We start from the raw sequence: 20,287 nt of genomic DNA, 5'->3' as shown, positions 1-20,287 counted from the left end.
GCTCCAACACAAGAGAAAGACAAAGGAGAGGGTTATCAAACTCTTAAAAGAGGGTAAATCATCACGCGATGTTGCAAAATATGTTGGTTGTTCACTGTCAGCTGTGTCTAAAATCTGGACCAAATATGAACAACATGGGAAGGTTGTTAAAGGCAAACATACTGGTTGACCAAGGAAGACATCAAAGCGTCAAGACTGGAAACTTAAAGCAATATGTCTCCAAAACAGGAAATGCACAACAAAACAAATGAGGAACAAATGGGTGGAAACTGGAGTCAACGTCTGTGACCGAACTGTAAGAAACCGCCTAAAGGAAGTTGGATTTACATACAGAAAAGCTAAACGAAAGCCATCATTAACACCTAACCAGAAAAAAACAAGGTTACAATGAGCTAAGGAAAAGCAATCGTGGACTGTGGGTGACTGGATGAAAGTCATATTCAGTGATGAATCGCGAATCTGCATTGGGCAAGGTGATGATGCTGGAACTTTTGTTTAGTGCCGTTCCAATGAGATTTATAAAGATGACTGCCTGAAGAGAACATGCAAATTTCCACAGTCATTGATGATATGGGGCTGCATGTCAGGTAAAGGCACTGGGGAGATGGCGGTCATTACATCTTCAATAAATGCACAAGTTTATGTTGATATTTTGGACACTTTTCTTATCCTATCAATTGAAAGGATGTTTGAGGATGATGAAAACATTTTTTAAGATGATAATGCATCCTGCCATAGAGCAAAAACTGTGAAAACATTCCTTGAAAAAACACACATAAGGTCAATGTCATGGCCTGAAAATAGTCCGGATCTCAATCCAATTGAAAATCTTTGGTGGAAGTTGAAGAAAATGGTCCATGACAAGGCTCCAACCTGCAAAGCTGATCTGGCAACAGCAATCGGAGAAAGTTGGAGCCAGATTGATGAAGAGTACTGTTTGACACTCATTAGGTCCATGCCTCAGAGACTGCAAGCTGTTATAAAAGCCAGAGGGGGTGGAACAAAATACTAGCGATGTGTTGGAGTGTTTTTTTATTTGTTTGTTTTTCATGATTCCATAATTTTTTTCCTCAGAATTGAGTGATTTCCATAATTTTCCCCTATGCTTGGTTAAAAAAAAGTAACCATTACTGACTACCACATTTTTTGTTCTTGATTTCTTTTAGTGTTTCTTAAAGCCAGAAAGTTGCCATTTGAAATGACTTTAGTTTTGTGCCATGTCTGTGATCTGCTTTTTTTTTTGAAGTTTCTCTTCTGTGTCTTGTTCACTGGTGGTTGAGTCTCACTCTTCACTACCTTGGCCATGTCTCTGAGCACTGAACATCTTGAACTTCTGGACTGTCGAGGGAGGTTACAGGTCTGGCTTATGACATCACTAGAGGATAATGGGCTCTTGGTCGCTTCACTCTTGATACTTCTTAAATCTTTGGCAGTTAATGTTTTTTTTTCTCAACACGTTTCTTGAGACCCTCTTGACTATTTGCAACAAAACTTTTGATGGATGTGTGGTGAGACGCCAATATCTTAAGAATTTGAAGAGATGCTGCATCCCTCTGTAAGACTGTAATCATTTTTTACTTTTCCAAGTCAGGTAAAATCTATTTTGGGCCCATTTTGCCTGAGAAAGCAAGCTGTCTAATACTTCTGCACACCTTGATAATAATGTGGTTTCTCTCCCACATGAGAGATCTTGGTGCTGCACCTGCAGGGTTTTTAATTTATGTATTTTAGCTTCTAGATGCAATATGCTGTTAGCCTACTAAAGACATTTTAAATGACCTGAATATGAAAATCTCAGATTCTAATTAGTACATAGCCAAGAGGGAAGGAGGACTGCAATATTCACTGGTTACTGATGTGTGGGCATTGGCACCAATGACAAGAAAGAGACCCAGTTGTCCCACTGATTAAGTATTTGCCCTAAAAAAGTAAGGAGACATCATAAAGAGGGAGTCCTCTACATATCATTCCCATCTATTTGTAAAAGTATACCACTGCTGAAAATAGCGTGCAAACATTTTTTGCTCACAGTATTAAAGAGCACTATAGGTAAATCTGATATTGGCCACCATTATGCTGTTCATGCTAGCTTGGCAGCTCTTAATAGGTCTTCCATGGACAGGCAACAGAAAAAGGGTTATCAACACGATGTATAGGAGAGCAGTAGCTATGAGCAGGGACGTGGGAGAACATTTGGTATCTATAATGAAGAGGAAAGTTTTAAATGGAAGGCTACTGGATTGATTATCTAAGTTATCAACTTGGGTCCCAGCTTACCAAAGGGAACCTTATGGGGACATTCTCAAGTTTGAAAAGTATCCTCTATCTATGTGATGGGGTATAATTTCTCAAATGAGTTTGACTACTGTGATCCCCACCGATTCGTGAGAATCGTTGTTTTGAAGAGCTTGTTTTGGAGTGGTGGTCAACCATGCATACTACTGCCCCATTCATTCTTATGGGAATGTCGAAGACCACTCAAGTTTGGATGATTGACCACCACTTCATTTACATGGGGCTCTTCAGAGTACTGATTCGTTGGATCGGTGAGGGTCAAAGATTTACAAAACCTAGATTACCAGGTTTTAGTAGACAATAGTGCTCACCAGAAACTAATACCTTTAAATTTTATCTTTCATTAAATCATTTGACCATCGGTGATGGTAAGGTTTCCAAAGATATGATCATAAATATCAGGGAACATCCAACAGTCATATGAAATATATCACCTTAACACCATCAGCATAGCCAATAACAGATATCCATCAAAAGTTATTTGTCAGATTACCAATAAAAGCACATTGAATCATTTAGGAGAAAATCAATAGGGGCTGGACTAACCATTACTCTCCCTCCAGTATCCCTAATTAGATGTCCCTACCTTGTGGTTGGAACCCTATCTTGTATGCAATGACTTACCCTCACTTCCCCTAGATATGCTCCCTTCCAACTAACTGTCCAATCTCATGAACATGAATAATCCAATGATATGGGCAAGGGAGGGGGTAGAGGGATCGGTGAGGGTCCTAGTTATGGGACCACCGCGATTGGGAAGATATTCTCTATCCCAAGGATAGGGGATAACTTTCAAACTTGGAATACCCCTTTAAGTTTAATAATGTTACAGGATAACCACACCTTTCCCCTAACACCAAATATAAAGTGAGGAGTGATGTGGAAGCAGAACTTTATAGTCCTGGACAGGTGTGGGCGCAGAAACATCTGATGACAATGCTGAAGATGACTAGTAAATGTTCATTTAGAGTCTTCACAAACAAAATATTTCAAGGTACATAGGCCTCTTCATCATGTTCCAAAGACTCAGTATTCAAAATCAGTCATGGATAGTTTAAATAGTGTAAAAAATGGTGCCAAAAGGCTAGTATAAATACCCCCTGAAATAGATGACATAGGAATGTCATGGTGACATATATGGTACATCTCCCACAATCATTTATACTTACATTTTTTAAATATATTTTCTTTTGTCTCTTAACCATGTTATTTCAATAAAGTATTCTTGTTTCATCTGTTTCAGGGGCCATTTCTATTGGCCCTTTGGTACAAATTTTTATGCTACTTAAACCACTCATGCCTACTTTTGTGTATGCAGTCCTTATGACTTGATGAAGAGACCTATATTTCTTGAAACACGTTGCTAGTGATGACTACAAATAAACACCTATTAGTCATCTTCTGCATTGTCATTTGATATTTTTGCTCCTACATCTATTGTTAATTTTATAAGTTCTCCTTTCACATCTCTCCTTGCTTTCAATTTCTACACTTCACGTGGATTTTGGCATACCGAGTTGAAGATTGATGACAGTGGCAGCATCTACTCCTGTTTATACTTTCAATGCTATTCAACCTACTTTGCACAACTATATGACATGAGCCTCTCCTTTCCAACATTCTTTACTTCTTTTTCAAATCGTACTTATCCTATTTTGCGGCCAGCCGGCAACAACTTTGTCTATTGCATGCCCGCAGCACAGCAAAAAAAATGGGGGTCTTTTATTAGCAGAAGATGTCTATCTTTCTTGATCCCTTCTAGGGTTTTCTGTGGTCTCAGACCAGATGAGGTTTAATTTGTCTACGATTTGACGGCCTCTGGACTATCTTATTCATAAGCCAAAAAAAGAACCAAAGCAAAGATAAGACCCAAGATTACAGAAAAGAGAGTTCCGAATGGATTCTTGATACTGCTGTCATATTCCGCTAAAAGCAGATATTCTACCCAATCAGATTGAAGAAATTGCTTGAGTATCTGATTGACATGTTCCATCTGACCATTGCCCTTAGGGTGATAAACAGATGGAATGGAAAATTCTTAATTGATCTTATTACAGAATGCCATTTAAAATTTAGAAACGGAGTCCCCCAGCTCAAAAACTTTGTTCTTCAGAATACCATGCAAACCTACCACGTATTTAATGAACATCTTATTTAAGATTTCAAAATTGGGAAACCCAGATTGGAACAAAATGACAGTTTTGTGAATCTTTTCACTAACTCCCAGGTAAGTCTTCAATTTAGGGGATGGAAGGTCAGCTATGAAGTCCATGGTAAAAGTTGTCCAAGGAACATTAGGAGCGTGTGAAGGCTGGAGAAGTCTAAAAGGACAGGTGCAAGGTGTTTCAGCATGGGCACAATTTTCACATGTATTATCATATTCTCTGGGATCTCTAACAGTAGTTGGTCACCAATAATTCCTGGTTACCAGTCTGATAGTATTGTTAAAAACAGGGTGACCTGTGAGCACTGTATCATGGGTCTCCTGAAGAACTTACAGAGGAAACGAGGAGGGCAAACAATTTTAGGATAGGAGTATTGTGAGTAGCTAATATTTGAGATCTACACATTTCCTCAACAAACCTTATGCAAATTGTCTCTTCAGAGAGGAAGAGAACTAGAACTCTAGTGCCACTTATTGGAAGTAGCAATCCCAACAGTCAATGTCAATCCTTTAACGAGCCTTGTCACATAACTTAGGATAAAAGCCAAACCAGAATCTCAATTTGCAGACACTGTGTTTCAAGGTACTGCCCCTCATCAGTGCAAAGAGGAGATCTGGCTTGGCTGTGTGAGAGGCGTCTGACCGGGATACAAGAAGTATTGTTTCTCCTTGCGGAGAGTGACATGTTAAGCATGTTGAGATGATGAGACTTAAAGCCACAATGCTCCTCTGGGAAATATGCAAATTGTCTCTTCAGAGAGGAAGAGGACTAAAACTCTAGTGCCACCTATTGGAATTAACAATGCCAACAGTCAATGTCGATCCTTTAACGAGCCTTGTCACATGACTTAGGATAAAAGCCAAACCAGAATCTCAATTTGCAGACACTGTGCTTCGGGGTACTGCTTGGCTGAATGATGAGGGGAAGTTCCCTGAAACACAGTGTCTGCAAATTGAGATTCTGGTTTGGCTTTTATCCTAAGTCATGTAACAAGGCTCCTTAAAGGGTCGACATTGACTGTTGAGATTGCTACTTCCAATAGGTGGCACTAGAGTTCTAGTCCTCTTACTCTCTGAAGTCTCCTCATCTCGACATGCTTAACATGTCACTCTCCTCAACAAACCTTAGAGAGACAGAAGACACAGCTATACCTTCAGTTAGAATGGGGAAATTTTTTGACTCATTGGACTAAAAAGCACAGAAACTTCGGGAGAGAGCATCATATTTAATGTTTCTAGTACTAGTCTACATATAAATACAATATCAAAATTAGAAAAGATTAAAGTCAATGTGGCATTCCTAGGGTTTAGTCTCTTGGCTGATTTTACATAAGTAAGACGTTTGTGATCGGTGATAAGTGATTTTATATTTTGCATCTTCAAGGAAGTGGCACAATTCCTCAGAGGACCGCTTGATTGCCAACAATTCCCGTTTATCGATGTAATAACTCATCTCTGCATTTTGTGAAAAGAAGGTAAATTAATGGAGTTAAGTGTGTGATAACACCACTCCAACTCCAACCTCAGATGCATCCACCTCCACTATAAAAGGACGTTTTAGATCAGGCTGGACCATGGTCAGACGAGAAATGTTCTTTTTACTCAGTGAAGGCACAGACTGCCTCAGGTTTCTAGTTAATAATATTAGCCCCATTCTTAGTTAAATCTGTGAAAGGTTTGACCGTTTTGAAAAAAATTCTAACAAACTTGCAATAGTAATTAGCGAACCAAAGAAAGGTATTTGGGTTGAACACAATCTTTAATGGCTAAGATATTGGAGGTATCCATATGGAAACTTTTGGCAGACAGTGTCTTCCTTTCACTTTGTCCATTCCTTTTTACAGTTCAAGTTATACGTACCCAAAATATCAAATTTGGTGAACTAAATGGCAATGATCTGTTAGTTATAGAGATTAGGGATGAATGGCAGAGGATACTGATTCTTTACAGTAATTTTCTTAAAGGGAACCTGTCACCCCCTGGCGTTTTTAACTAAAAAGAGCCACCTTGTGCAGCACTAATGCTACATTCTGTCAAGGTGGCGCTTTTATTTGGGGTCCCTTCTAATGCTGCAATATTCATTTTTTTTAATTAGCCCGCCATACCTGTAGTCTGTTCGGGGGGCATGTCTTTTCCCCCCAGACACAAACAACTCCCAGCCATCTCTCAGCCCATCCATGCGCCGGGCTCCGCCTCCTGTGCCTTCATTAATGTCCCCAGCGCCTGCGCTGTAAGTTCCCATCATCTGATGGGAGTCAAAGGGCAGTGCAAACTGCGCATGCCCGAAAAAGGAACTTACAGCGCAGGCGCCGAGGATTTTAATGAAAGCACAGGAGGTTGTGCCCGGTGCACAGAGGGGCTGAGGGATGGCTGGGAAGCGTTTGTGTCCAGGGGAAAAGACATTCCCCCCAGACAGACTACAGGTTTGCGGGCTAATTAAAAAAACGAATATTGCAGCATTAGAAGGGACCCCAAATAAAAAAGCCACCTTGACAGAATGCAGATGAAACCTTTTACAGACTGTCTTCTATATAGTTTGCAATGGCCTGATATTCTGGACCTGAAAGATTATATAGTTTGATCTTGAGAAGATGGGAGTTTGGTACCAGATCAATGGGACAATCATACATTCTATGGGGGAATTTTTTAGATTATTTGACTAAACTAGACAAGTTCACAGATAAAGACATACATTTTTTCTAACACCCGTGGTTCCAGAGTATAATGGTGCCAGTCAGTAACTGGGTTATGATTACGTAACTAAGGCATACCCAAGACTGCTACAGATAGTTTTTTGAGAAGAAAAAGCAAAAAGGATTCAAGATGGTATCATACAAATAGCAAGTACCCTGTATTAATGATATATACCATCACGCCCTTGGTAAGAAGTATATTATCTTCAGTAATTTTCATAGGAAAACATAATTTTTGCCAAGGTAAGCCAAGCTCTTTAGCCATTTTTGCTGAAGACAAAATTTGCAGCAGAATCAATGAAAACCTTAGAGAGGACCTGCCACCAGGTCAAAGTACCTGTGTGCCTACATGGAAATCCCAGACCCATCTAGGAGCTGGAGCATTTCCGGCAATAGTTTTCTGGGGCAGGCATGCATCTGACATCCAAACTCTTCACAATTGCTAACAAAATCAAGCTTTTGCCACTTAACCACTTGTTATTGAGGTGGCTGAGTTACCTCAGTTTGCATAAGCTTCTCAGTCAGTCTGTGTTCACGTAGCCACTGATCAAGGTGGATAGATAGGGACATGAATGTGTCAAGGGATCAGGGGAAGGTAACTGCACTAACATGTTTTTAGTTTGGTCAGAAAGTCCAGAATGAAATCATTGCTGAAGGACCCAGTCATTCCACTGTGAGTCTATGGCCCAGCACCATAGCTCAGTTCAGTATTCTGCCGCAGTACTTCGCCCGTGACGTAGAGAGGCTAATTTACTCATTGCTAAGGCTGCACGGTCAGGGTCATTATACAAGAGCTCATCGGTCTCAAAGAGCGAATCTAATGTGATGAGTTCTGGAGCATCAGGAAGTAGGGAGAAGATCCATTCCTGGGGGTCACACTGCAGCAGGGACATGATGAGTTCCACTTGCTAGCTCTCGTAACTAGAAGATTGTGGACGGAGTTTTAAGCACTGCTGAACTATTTGCCCAAAGATTAAACATGTTTTTGGTCAACAGAAAAATAATCTACACATTCACCTTAGGCTCAGAAATGGTCATCGATGCTGCAGTGGTTTGGGCCTTTGCAGCTTCATAATGCGAATTGTTACTGCAAAGTACTGATGTAACTGGGTCAGGCCCTGCATTAGATTGACTACTGTTTGGTAATGTAATTGTTGAGTAATTAGGGTCGAAAAGATAATCAGAAATTAATTATAGTGTTGTACAAAATGTATGGTAAAAAAACAGTGGCAATGGCAATAGATGGGTAGTGTAAACAAACAAAAAAAACATACCAAGGCTAAGAATATGGGAGTTGCTTGCAGGATCTGAATCACCACCACCATCAGTGGCACCAGTCATTTACACAGTAGTACTATCAAATACAGGTCACAATTGGTCTGCTTACTTCTGGCATATTAGTGGAGAGAAAGAAGAGGGTATTATGGAATGTGTGGCACATTACTTGTCTCAGACACAGCATGATGTTACCTCTGAAAGCGACACCATTCATTTTAATCAGTGTTTTGCACAGACTGGTCTGCCTGATCATAAATAATAATATGGGATAATTTTTGGACTTTTTTATATTTAAAAATGGTTCTATGAGACCTCAGAGTTATTTACCTCTTTTTAGGGCAATTGGAGGCTTGGCAGTAATGCGATTCATGGGAAATTAATTAGAAAACAGAAAAACCTGGAGCAACAATCCCCCCCAAAAAAGTACTAAAGATTTTATTTTATTTACATCACAAAAAGTTGCGTGCAATCCTTAACAACAGGATCCATGAAGTGCCATATGGCCATGTAACACATCACTGCTCCCTATCTAATGAATGCAGGAATACTCTTACCCATAGTGCCTCTTTTGAGATTCCACAAACGTAGCGTAGGGGCTACTTTGTGAAATCTCAAAAGAGGCACTATGGGTAAGAGTATTCCTGTATTCATTAGATAGGGAGCAGTGATGTGTTACATGGCCATATGGCACTTCATGGATCCTGTTGTTAAGGATTGCACACAATACTAATATTGAGCCATGATAATCTGATAATGCACCTTTCTATGCAAGCACTAGCACTTTACTTATATGTTTCTCAGGAATACCATACCCACCTCAGCATACATGTTGTTTTGAGACCCACATGTTTTTGTTATCGTTCCCTCTCTGCACAAACTATTGTTGTCATGATTTAAATGTCAATGTATGTGCCTTTTTGTGATGTAAATAAAATAAAAACTTTTTTATTACATTTTTTTCTTGGATTGACACTCCGGGTTTTTCTGTTTTCTATATTGATGAGGAGTATCCATATGCGTATTACCCAAGTCCCAAATATTCAGGCAAAGGACTAATTTGAGATGGTATCACTATGTATTCTGTTCTGATTCTCTTGTTTCCCATGGCAAATTAATAAGATGCTAATCAAACTTTTTTTTTAAATAAGTTTTCAGAACTGGCAAATTGTAATTTTAAAACATAGGATCATCTCTACTGTTGATGGAATGCTTGTTCAGCCAACAGATATCTTTTTCCATAGACACGAAGGCTCGACCTGGTCGAGCATTCATATGTTTTCTGTTTGGAGAGGTTTTGTGCCTGAAAAACCAAAGGATTGGGTTTTTAAATTGAAACCACTTGATCCGCCCTTTTCTCACCATGGAGACAACTAAAACGCTCACTGTCACCCTGATCCACTCCCGCCTGGACTACTGCAATGCTCTATTAATTGGCCTCCCCCTCAATCGACTTTCCCCTCTCCATTCCATCCTTAATGCAGCAGCCAGGGTCGTTCATCTGGCTAATCGTTACTTGGACGCGTCCGCTCTTCGCCAGTCGTTACACTGGCTGCCCATTCATTACAGGATACAATTCAAATTGTTCTCACCCACAAAGCTCTCCACAGTGCGGCACCCCCTTACATCTCCTCCCTCATTTTTATCTATCGGCCTAACAGACCACTGCGCTCTGCAAATGACTTTCGACTAACCTCTGCACTAATCCGTACCTCCCACTCCCGACTCCAAGACTTCTCCCGTGCTGCGCCAATCCTCTGGAATGCTCTACCCCAAGAAATTAGGACCATCCACAATTTGCATAGTTTTAGGCGCTCGCTCAAAACACATTTGTTCAGAGCGGCTTATCACGTTCACTAATCAAAGTCATTTTATGTTTGTGTGTGTGTGTAGCCCATTCACTATCCCTATCTATTACCCAACCCCTGAAGATGGCTGGACCATCATTGTAAATACATCATTGTAAATACACACCTGTACTTTGCATCTCCCCACCTCATTGTAGATTGTAAGCTCTCACGAGCAGGGGCGGCTTATTTAGCTTTAATTATTGTACTGTTAACGTTGTTACTGTTTGTGTTTGAAACTGTTAAACTGTAAAGCGCTGCGGAATATGTTGGCGCTATATAAATAAAGATTATTATTATTATTATTATCTCCTCTGACATCATCTTTTGGGGGAAAGTTTAGATGCTTCTATAAAAATTAGATGTTAATATCAACTAATAAAGAAAATGTATTTGGTTGTTAAATTCTTTGTAAATGTTTGCTCAGAGATCTATTTATAAAATATATCAAGCTATTTCCACAGTTTGGGGGGAAAACACGTTTATGCAAGTAAACATGATGGATGGTCATTACATGCAGCAGTGTAAGATCTGAAATGTTATTGCACACAGTCACGAAGAGTGGACTTATTTTTATCTGCCCTTAAACTTAGTAAAAAAAAAACACTCCTACGCACTAAAGGAAGTATATTTTGAAACCTGCTTTTTGGCCACTTCCTTAAAGATTCTTAAGCCAGAAGCCAGATATCATTTCGACCAAAGTTCCTGAGATATCATAGACTCTGTTAGCTGCAACATGGTGACAAGACTCTGATATTTTATATGCTTTACAACTTCTAAGAAAATACTTGAAAGCACAATTCCACTATATTGGTCACCAAGTATTCAATAATCTTTTCCTATAGTGCGATCAGTCAGTATGATGACGAGTGATCAGGCTGTTCCTTCTGCACGGTTACACAACTCTTTGGAGAAGCCGGTGAAAAGCGGCTGGTTGAAGAAACAACAAAAAACGTTTGTGAAGAACTGGCAGCAAAAATACTTTGTACTGAAAGGAGAGTATCTCTGCTTTTACAAAGATGAAGATGACAGCAAACAACAGGTAAGAGTGACATCTAACTATCTATCTATCTATCTATCTATCTATCTATCGAGAGATACTAGTATGTTATTGTTTTCATGTACATACTCAAGCACATAGATGGCAAAGACCAATAACATATACAATGTATGGGCAAAAGTATTGACACTCCTCAGACTTTTCATTCAGTCCCATTACAACTGGTGTATAAAATTCACTCCCTAGCTCAGTTTGCCTTGTCAGACATGTGACAGAATGGATTGTTCTCAAGATCTTACTGACATCAACATGGTCCTGTAATAAGATCACAAAAAGCCATTTCACGAAATTTCTTCCCTCCTAAATATTCTCAATCAACTGTGAGAGACATTATTGCTCACTCCATAACTAAAGAATTTCCACCTACAATAGCATTAATATTGGCACAAAAATTGTGCTCTTGGAGTTTCATGACATGAGCTTCCATGGCTGAGCAACAGTTTGCAAGCTTTACATCACCAAGCTAAATAGAGTGGTGTAAGACAAACCGGGACTTTGGAGGAAAATGTGTTCTGTGGAGTGCAGAATCACTTGTCTCCATCTGGCAGTCTGGTCGACCAGTCTACATTTGTAAAATGCCAGGAGAATGTTACCTGCTTGACTGTATTGTGTCAGCTGTGAAGTTTGGTGGACGATGGGTAATGCTATGGGGTTGTTTTTCAGCAGTCGGCCTAGGCCTCTTGGGTCCAATGAAGGAAAAACATTTAGCATGCAAAACATTTTGGACAATTGTAGCTCCCAACTTGGGTGAAGTTTGGGGAAGGCCCTTTTCTGTTCCAGCATGACTGTGCCCAGTGCACAAACTACATTCTATAAAGGCATAGTTGGGTGAGTTTCATGTGGTGGAACATGACTGGTCACACATAGCCGTGGCATCTTCCTCATTGCACACTTTTGGCATGAACTAAAATTGAGATTGTGAGCCTGACCCTCCGGTCCAACTTCAGTGTTTGACCTCATAATGCTCTTTTGGATGAATGGGTAAAAATTCCAGCAAAAACCTCCACAATAATGTATAAAGCCTTCTTCCCTAGAAGAGTGGAAGCTGCCTGACATGCAAAGGGATGGAATTTTAATTTTTTTTTTAATCCCTGTGGATTTAGAATGGGATGTCCTGTAGGTATAATGTGTAGGTGCCCAAATACTTTTGTTCATGTAGTGTAGCATTAATAAATTTTCTAAATATTTCTGTAAAATGAAAACTGAGAGAAAGTTTCATGGCGGGTAAAGATTGGTACAATGCTTGTATACTGTTACTGTTCACATCTGATCAAGTCAATATCATTTTGTAGTTCATAAGTCTTTAAGGGTACAGTATAGTACAATAAAAACAAGCACATAAGACTGCTATGCAGCCCATGAAGAGGGGGTCTCTATTCCGATCCCCCCCTTCTACAGGGTATGTTGTAAATCTGGGAACCACTTCTCCACCAGAACTGTTCAGAGAAGTTAGAAGGAAATTGTCTTTTGTAAACCAGATCCAGAAGGGGAACAACATTGTGCGATGTTGACCTTTCTCCTTCATGTATTTCCTATTTCGGCATGGGTTTCATTCTGTTTTGTTGATTGACTTTCTATACAATTTATCATGTGATAATTGCATGTGAGATTTTGATTTTCATTACATGCTATACTTACTGTACAAATGCATATGAGGTTCAGAGCGCATGTTTTGATCAAATTGTGTGAGCACATCTGCCCGGACACAGCAGAAAGAACAGTCTGCTGCTGCACAGTTTTTCATCATTGGTCATTTGGATTGTTTATTTTCATTATACAATTTAGGGATTGAGGCTAACTCCATTTTAGTAGTATAGCTGATTGCTACAGAGAGGTAAATCTGTTTACTGTAGGGTCCTGTTGTGAATTCTGTGGCTGAATTCACTCCTGTGGTCACAAGTGGTACTGCAGCTTCTGAGCTTCCTCTCTCAGGTGTTCTGGTGAGCTCGTTGGCTGCTTTGTTATTCAACTCCACCTGATTCTGTCTTCCTTGCTCCTTGTCAATGTTCCAGTGTTGGATCTGAGCTTCTGGATCTTTCCTGTGGCCTGCTGCTCTGCTTAGATAAGTGCTTTTTGCTTTTGTTGCTACTTTTTCTGTCCAGCTTGTCATTTCGTTTTGCTGGAAGCTCTGAGACGCAAAGGGTGTACCGCCGTGACGTTAGTTCGGCACGGTAGGTCTTTTTGCCCTCTTTGCGTGGTTTTTTGCTTTAGGGTTTTTTGTAGACTGCAAAGTTCTCTTTGCTATCCTCGCTCTATCTAGAATATCGGGCCTCACTTTGCTGAATCTATTTCATCCCTACGTTTGTCTTTTCATCTTGCTAACAGTCATTATATGTGGGGGGCTGCCTTTTCCTTTGGGGTATTTCTCTGAGGCAAGTCAGGCTTGTTTTTCTATCTTCAGGCTAGTCAGCTCCTCAGGCTGTGCCGAGTTGCATAGGTAGTGTCAGGCGCAATCCACAGCTGCCTTTAGTTGTGTTTAGGATAGGTTCAGGTATTGCGGTCTACAGAGATTCCACGTCTCAGAGCTCGTTCTATTGTTTTTGGGTTATTGTCAGATCACTGTATGTGCTCTGATTGCTGGCACACTGTGTCACTGGATTGCCTACATAACAGTACAAGGAGCCAACCTAATGATTCTCAATAGAGGGAAAAAAGAAGTTCTGACATCATTTTTTTTTCTCAACTCTGTGTTCAGTCTTTTTTTTCCCCTAGACATTTGGGTGTTTCAGGACACAGGTGTGGACATGGATATTCAGGGTCTGTGCTCTTCAATGGATAATCTCGTTACACATGTACAAAGGATTCAAGATACTATTGATCAGAAATCTATGTTAGAACCAAGAATTCCTATTCCTGATTTGTTTTTTGGTGATAGAACTAAGTTTCTTAATTTCAAAAATAATTGTAAGCTATTTCTGGCCTTGAAACCTCATTCTTCTGGTAATCCTATTCAACAGGTTTTGATTATTATTTCTTTTTTGCGCGGCGACCCTCAGGACTGGGCATTTTCTCTTGCGCCAGGAGACCCTGCGTTGAGTAATGTCAATGCGTTTTTCCTGGCGCTCGGATTACTTTACGATGAGCCTAATTCAGTGGATCAGGCTGAGAAAAATTTGCTGGCTTTGTGCCAGGGTCAGGATGATATAGAAGTATATTGTCAGAAATTTAGGAAGTGGTCAGTACTCACTCTGTGGAATGAATCTGCGCTGGCAGCTTTGTTCAGAAAGGGTCTCTCTGAGGCTCTTAAGGATGTCATGGTGGGTTTTCCTATGCCTGCTGGTTTGAATGAGTCTATGTCTTTGGCCATTCAGATCGGTCGACGCTTGCGCGAGCGTAAATCTGTGCACCATTTGGCGGTATTGTCTAAGATTAAACCTGAGCCTATGCAGTGCGATAGGACTATGACCAGAGTTGAACGGCAAGAACACAGACGTCTGAATGGTCTGTGTTTCTACTGTGGTGATTCCACTCATGCTATTTCTGATTGTCCTAAGCACACTAAGCGGTTCGATAGGTCTGCCGTCATTGGTACTGTACAATCCAAATTCCTTCTGTCCATTACCTTGATATGCTCTTTGTCATCGTATTCTGTCATGGCGTTTGTGGATTCAGGCGCTGCCCTGAATCTGATGGATTTGGATTATGCTAAACGTTGTGGGTTTTTCTTGGAGCCTTTGCGGTGTTCTATTCCGTTGAGAGGAATTGATGCTACACCTTTGGCCAAGAATAAACCTCAGTACTGGACCCAGCTGACCATGTGCATGGCTCCTGCACATCAGGAAGTTATTCGCTTTCTGGTGCTACATAATCTGCATGATGTGGTCGTGTTGGGGTTGCCATGGCTGCAAACCCATAATCCAGTATTGGATTGGAACTCTGTCGGTATCCAGCTGGGGTTGTCAGGGGGTACATGGTGATGTTCCATTTTTGTCTATTTCGTCATCCACTCCTTCTGAGGTCCCAGAGTTCTTGTCTGATTATCAGGATGTATTTGAAGAGCCCAAGTCCGATGCCCTACCTCCGCATAGGGATTGTGATTGTGCTATCAATTTGATTCCTGGTAGTAAATTCCCTAAAGGTCGATTATTTAATTTATCCGTGCCTGAACACGCCGCTATGCGCAGTTATGTGAAGGAATCCCTGGAGAAGGGACATATTCGCCCATCGTCATCACCACTGGGAGCAGGGTTATTTTTTGTAGCCAAGAAGGATGGTTCGCTGAGACCGTGTATTGATTACCGCCTTCTTAATAAGATCACTGTGAAATTTCAGTATCCCTTGCCATTGTTATCTGACTTGTTTGCTCGGATTAAGGGGGCTAGTTGGTTCACTAAGATAGATCTTCGTGGTGCGTATAATTTGGTGAGAATCAGGCAAGGAGATGAATGGAAAACTGCATTTAATACGCCCGAGGGTCATTTTGAGTATCTAGTGATGCCGTTCGGACTTGCCAATGCTCCATCTGTGTTTCAGTCTTTTATGCATGACATCTTCCGTGAGTATCTGGATAAATTCCTGATTGTTTACTTGGATGACATTTTGATCTTCTCAAATGATTGGGACTCTCATGTGAAGCAGGTCAGAATGGTTTTCCAGGTCCTGCGTGCTAATTCTTTGTTTGTGAAGGGATCAAAGTGTCTCTTCGGTGTGCAGAAAGTTTCATTTTTGGGGTTCATCTTTTCCCCTTCTACTATCGAGATGGATCCGGTTAAGGTCCAAGCCATCCAGGATTGGACTCAGCCGACATCTCTGAAAAGTCTGCAAAAATTCCTGGGCTTTGCTAATTTTTATCGTCGCTTCATCTGTAATTTTTCTAGCATTGCCAAACCGTTGACCGATTTGACCAAGAAGGGTGCTGATTTGGTTAATTGGTCTTCTGCTGCTGTGGAAGCTTTTCAGGAGTTGAAGCATCGTTTTTGTTCTGCCCCTGTGTTGTGTCAACCAGATGTTTCTCTTCCGTTCCAGGTCGAGGTTGATGCTTCTGAGATTGGAGCAGGGGCGGTTTTGTCACAGAGAGGTTCTGGTTGCTCAGTGCTGAAACCATGTGCTTTCTTTTCCAGGAAGTTTTCGGCTGCTGAGCGTAATTATGATGTGGGCAACCGAGAGTTGCTGGCCATGAAGTGGGCATTCGAGGAATGGCGTCATTGGCTTGAAGGAGCTAAGCATCGCGTGGTGGTATTGACTGATCATAAGAACCTTACTTATCTCGAGTCTGCCAAGCGCTTGAATCCTAGACAGGCCCGTTGGTCGTTATTTTTTGCCCGCTTCGATTTTGTGATTTCGTACCTTCCGGGCTCTAAAAATGTGAAGGCGGATGCTCTGTCTAGGAGTTTTGTGCCCGACTCTCCGGGTTCATCTGAGCCGGCGAGTATCCTCAAGGAAGGAGTCATTGTGTCTGCCATCTCCCCTGATTTGCGGCGAGTGTTGCAAAAATTTCAGGCGAATAAACCTGATCGTTGTCCGGCGGAGAAACTGTTCGTCCCTGATAGGTGGACTAGTAAAGTTATCTCTGAACTTCATTGTTCGGTGTTGGCTGGTCATCCTGGAATCTTTGGTACCAGAGAGTTAGTGGCTAGATCCTTCTGGTGGCCATCTCTGTCACGGGATGTACGTACTTTTGTGCAGTCCTGTGGGATTTGTGCTAGGGCTAAGCCCTGCTGTTCACGTGCCAGTGGGTTGCTTTTGCCCTTGCCGGTCCCAAAGAGGCCTTGGACACACATTTCGATGGATTTCATTTCTGACCTTCCCGTTTCTCAAAAGATGTCAGTCATTTGGGTGGTCTGTGATCGCTTTTCTAAAATGGTCCATCTGGTGCCCTTGGTTAAATTGCCTTCCTCCTCTGATTTGGTGCCTCTGTTCTTCCAGCATGTGGTTCGTTTGCATGGCATTCCTGAGAATATTGTTTCTGACAGAGGTTCCCAGTTTGTTTCAAGGTTTTGGCGAGCCTTTTGTGGTAGGATGGGCATTGACCTATCTTTTTCCTCGGCTTTCCATCCTCAGACTAATGGCCAGACCGAACGAACCAATCAGACCTTGGAAACATATCTGAGATGTTTTGTTTCTGCAGACCAGGATGATTGGGTGTCCTTTTTGCCGTTGGCTGAGTTCGCCCTTAATAATCGGGCCAGCTCGGCTACCTTGGTCTCTCCATTTTTCTGCAATTCTGGGTTCCATCCTCGTTTCTCTTCAGGACAGGTTGAGTCTTCGGACTGTCCTGGTGTGGATTCTGTGGTGGACAGGTTGCAGCAGATCTGGACTCAGGTAGTGGACAATTTGACCTTGTCCCAGGAGAAGGCTCAACTTTTCGCTAATCGCAGACGCCGTGTGGGTCCCCGACTTCGTGTTGGGGATCTGGTTTGGTTATCTTCTCGTCATATTCCTATGAAGGTTTCCTCTCCTAAATTTAAACCTCGTTTTATTGGTCCGTATAGGATTTCTGAGATTCTCAATCCTGTGTCTTTTCGTCTGACCCTCCCAGACTCCTTTTCCATACATAATGTATTCCATAGGTCGTTGTTGCGGAGATACGTGGCACCTATGGTTCCATCTGTTGAGCCTCCTGCCCCGGTTTTGGTGGAGGGGGAATTGGAGTATATTGTGGAGAAAATTTTGGATTCTCGTGTTTCTAGACGGAAACTCCAGTATCTGGTTAAATGGAAGGGTTATGCTCAGGAAGATAATTCCTGGGTTTTTGCCTCTGATGTCCATGCTCCAGATCTCGTTCGTGCCTTTCATGTGGCTCATCCTGGTCGGCCTGGGGGCTCTGGTGAGGGTTCGGTGACCCCTCCTCAAGGGGGGGGTACTGTTGTGAATTCTGTGGCTGAATTCACTCCTGTGGTCACAAGTGGTACTGCAGCTTCTGAGCTTCCTCTCTCAGGTGTTTTGGTGAGCTCGTTGGCTGCTTTGTTATTTAACTCCACCTGATTCTGTCTTCCTTGCTCCTTGTCAATGTTCCAGTGTTGGATCTGAGCTTCTGGATCTTTCCTGTGGCCTGCTGCTCTGCTTAGATAAGTGCTTTTTGCTTTTGTTGCTACTTTTTCTGTCCAGCTTGTCATTTCGTTTTGCTGGAAGCTCTGAGACGCAAAGGGTGTACCGCCGTGCCGTTAGTTCGGCACAGTGGGTCTTTTTGCCCCCTTTGCGTGGTTTTTTGCTTTAGGGTTTTTTGTAGACTGCAAAGTTCTCTTTGCTATCCTCGCTCTATCTAGAATATCGGGCCTCACTTTGCTGAATCTATTTCATCCCTACGTTTGTCTTTTCATCTTGCTAACAGTCATTATATGTGGGGGGCTGCCTTTTCCTTTGGGGTATTTCTCTGAGGCAAGTCAGGCTTGTTTTTCTATCTTCAGGCTAGTCAGCTCCTCAGGCTGTGCCGAGTTGCATAGGTAGTGTCAGGCGCAATCCACAGCTGCCTTTAGTTGTGTTTAGGATAGGTTCAGGTATTGCGGTCTACAGAGATTCCACGTCTCAGAGCTCGTTCTATTGTTTTTGGGTTATTGTCAGATCACTGTATGTGCTCTGATTGCTGGCACACTGTGTCACTGGATTGCCTACATAACAGGGTCCCATCTGAAGAGGTTGCCTTGTGAGGCAGATGGGCTCATCCAGTAGTGTGCTGGGAAGGTAGATTGAATATTCTGGTCAAGTTTTCCGATGTTCTCCTGAATTGTATCTTATTTTTTGTCTCTTAATATTTCACCCTCTGTAGGGTTCAATGTTTTTATCAAGAAGCAAAGTAAGCGAGGTTTCCTGCAGCCCAGATGATGCAGGAAAATTTGTCTTTGAGGTCATTCCAGGTAAGTTGCAGTAAGTCTGTAGCACTTTAAGAATGAAAATAATATGTTGTTTCTCTTGAAGCTACTTAAACTGTATACATTAGGGTATCATATTAGGGGTGATTAGGATTCTGGTAGGCACAAGCATAATGCACAGTTGTCCTCACTTGCTACTTATGATAGGAGACAAAGCTAAATTAGTTGTGGTTGCCATTTAGGAGCTAACAAAGACAGTAGAAGGCCTCTGTGCAGACCTACTTTTGGACTCGCCAAAATCCTAGAGAAGCCCCATTATTTCTCTAATAATTAATTCACTAGAGAATGTGAATGATGAAATTCAATAACTCAGTCCCTTAGATACAATCTAATAGATATTAGGATGCATCTACTTACTTATAAGGTATTTGGCCCCATTACGCACTTGGTCCTGTGCAGCTACACACGTTCCAGATACTGTATACAGTACATGTCCACCTCTGCCACACTTGCATTGGGATAACATTCATATGTATAACCCTACCGAAATTTGGACAATGGAGTTATTCATATAACATCAAAGATAAAAGGAATAGCAGCACTCAGGCAATCCTTGTTCAAATCGTGATTTTAATCCATTACAAAGACAGCATAGTCACATGTGGAGGTGCAGCTTCTGATAGACCCGTAGAAGAGCCAGGAAGGCGTGAAATGGCCATAGTGAGTCAGGTCTTCTATTTCACCTGAAAAACTCCCCTGATACCTGCACCTCCACATGTTACTATGCTGTCTTTGTAATGGATAAAAATCACGATTTGAACAAGTATTGAGTTAGTGCTGCTATTCATTTTATCTTTGATGTTAACCCATTACTTGCCAAATTAGCAATTTTCATTTTTTTTTTTTTTTTTTAATGACAGATTTTTAATGTTTTGGGTCCTAATGAATCTGAAACATAATTTGCTAAATTTTTACAAGTACGGAATTTTCAGAAAAGTGCGTCCCAATATTCAATTAAAAATGACAATGACATGATTTCCTATTTGGAAAACATTCATTTTACAAACACAACACAAAAAATTGGACCTAATTATAAAAATTATAAAATTTTAGTTGCTAGAAGCTAAAGATTAGGCGTCCCCAAAAAAGGACATTGGTAGATAATGGGTTAATTTCATTCATTCATTCATTCATTCATTCATTCA

The 20,287-nt window shown here is 41.3% G+C and overlaps 1 protein-coding gene across 1 annotated transcript in view; it reads left to right on the top strand.

Annotated features, from left to right (window-relative positions):
* ARHGAP25 (Rho GTPase activating protein 25) overlaps positions 1 to 20,287 on the top strand; it is a 156,603-nt gene that overhangs the window by 73,650 nt on the left and 62,666 nt on the right. Inside the window, exons 2-3 of the mRNA XM_069766574.1 lie at positions 11,120 to 11,316; positions 19,040 to 19,127. Coding sequence (XP_069622675.1) covers positions 11,120 to 11,316; positions 19,040 to 19,127 — 285 coding nt within the window. The remainder of the gene's footprint in view (positions 1 to 11,119; positions 11,317 to 19,039; positions 19,128 to 20,287) is intronic.

This window comes from Ranitomeya imitator, chromosome 4, assembly GCF_032444005.1.
Source record: "Ranitomeya imitator isolate aRanImi1 chromosome 4, aRanImi1.pri, whole genome shotgun sequence".
Taxonomy (NCBI): Eukaryota; Metazoa; Chordata; class Amphibia; order Anura; family Dendrobatidae; genus Ranitomeya; species Ranitomeya imitator.
The sequence above is the reverse complement of the archived record's forward strand: the minus strand, read 5'-3'. Positions and strand labels throughout refer to the sequence as shown.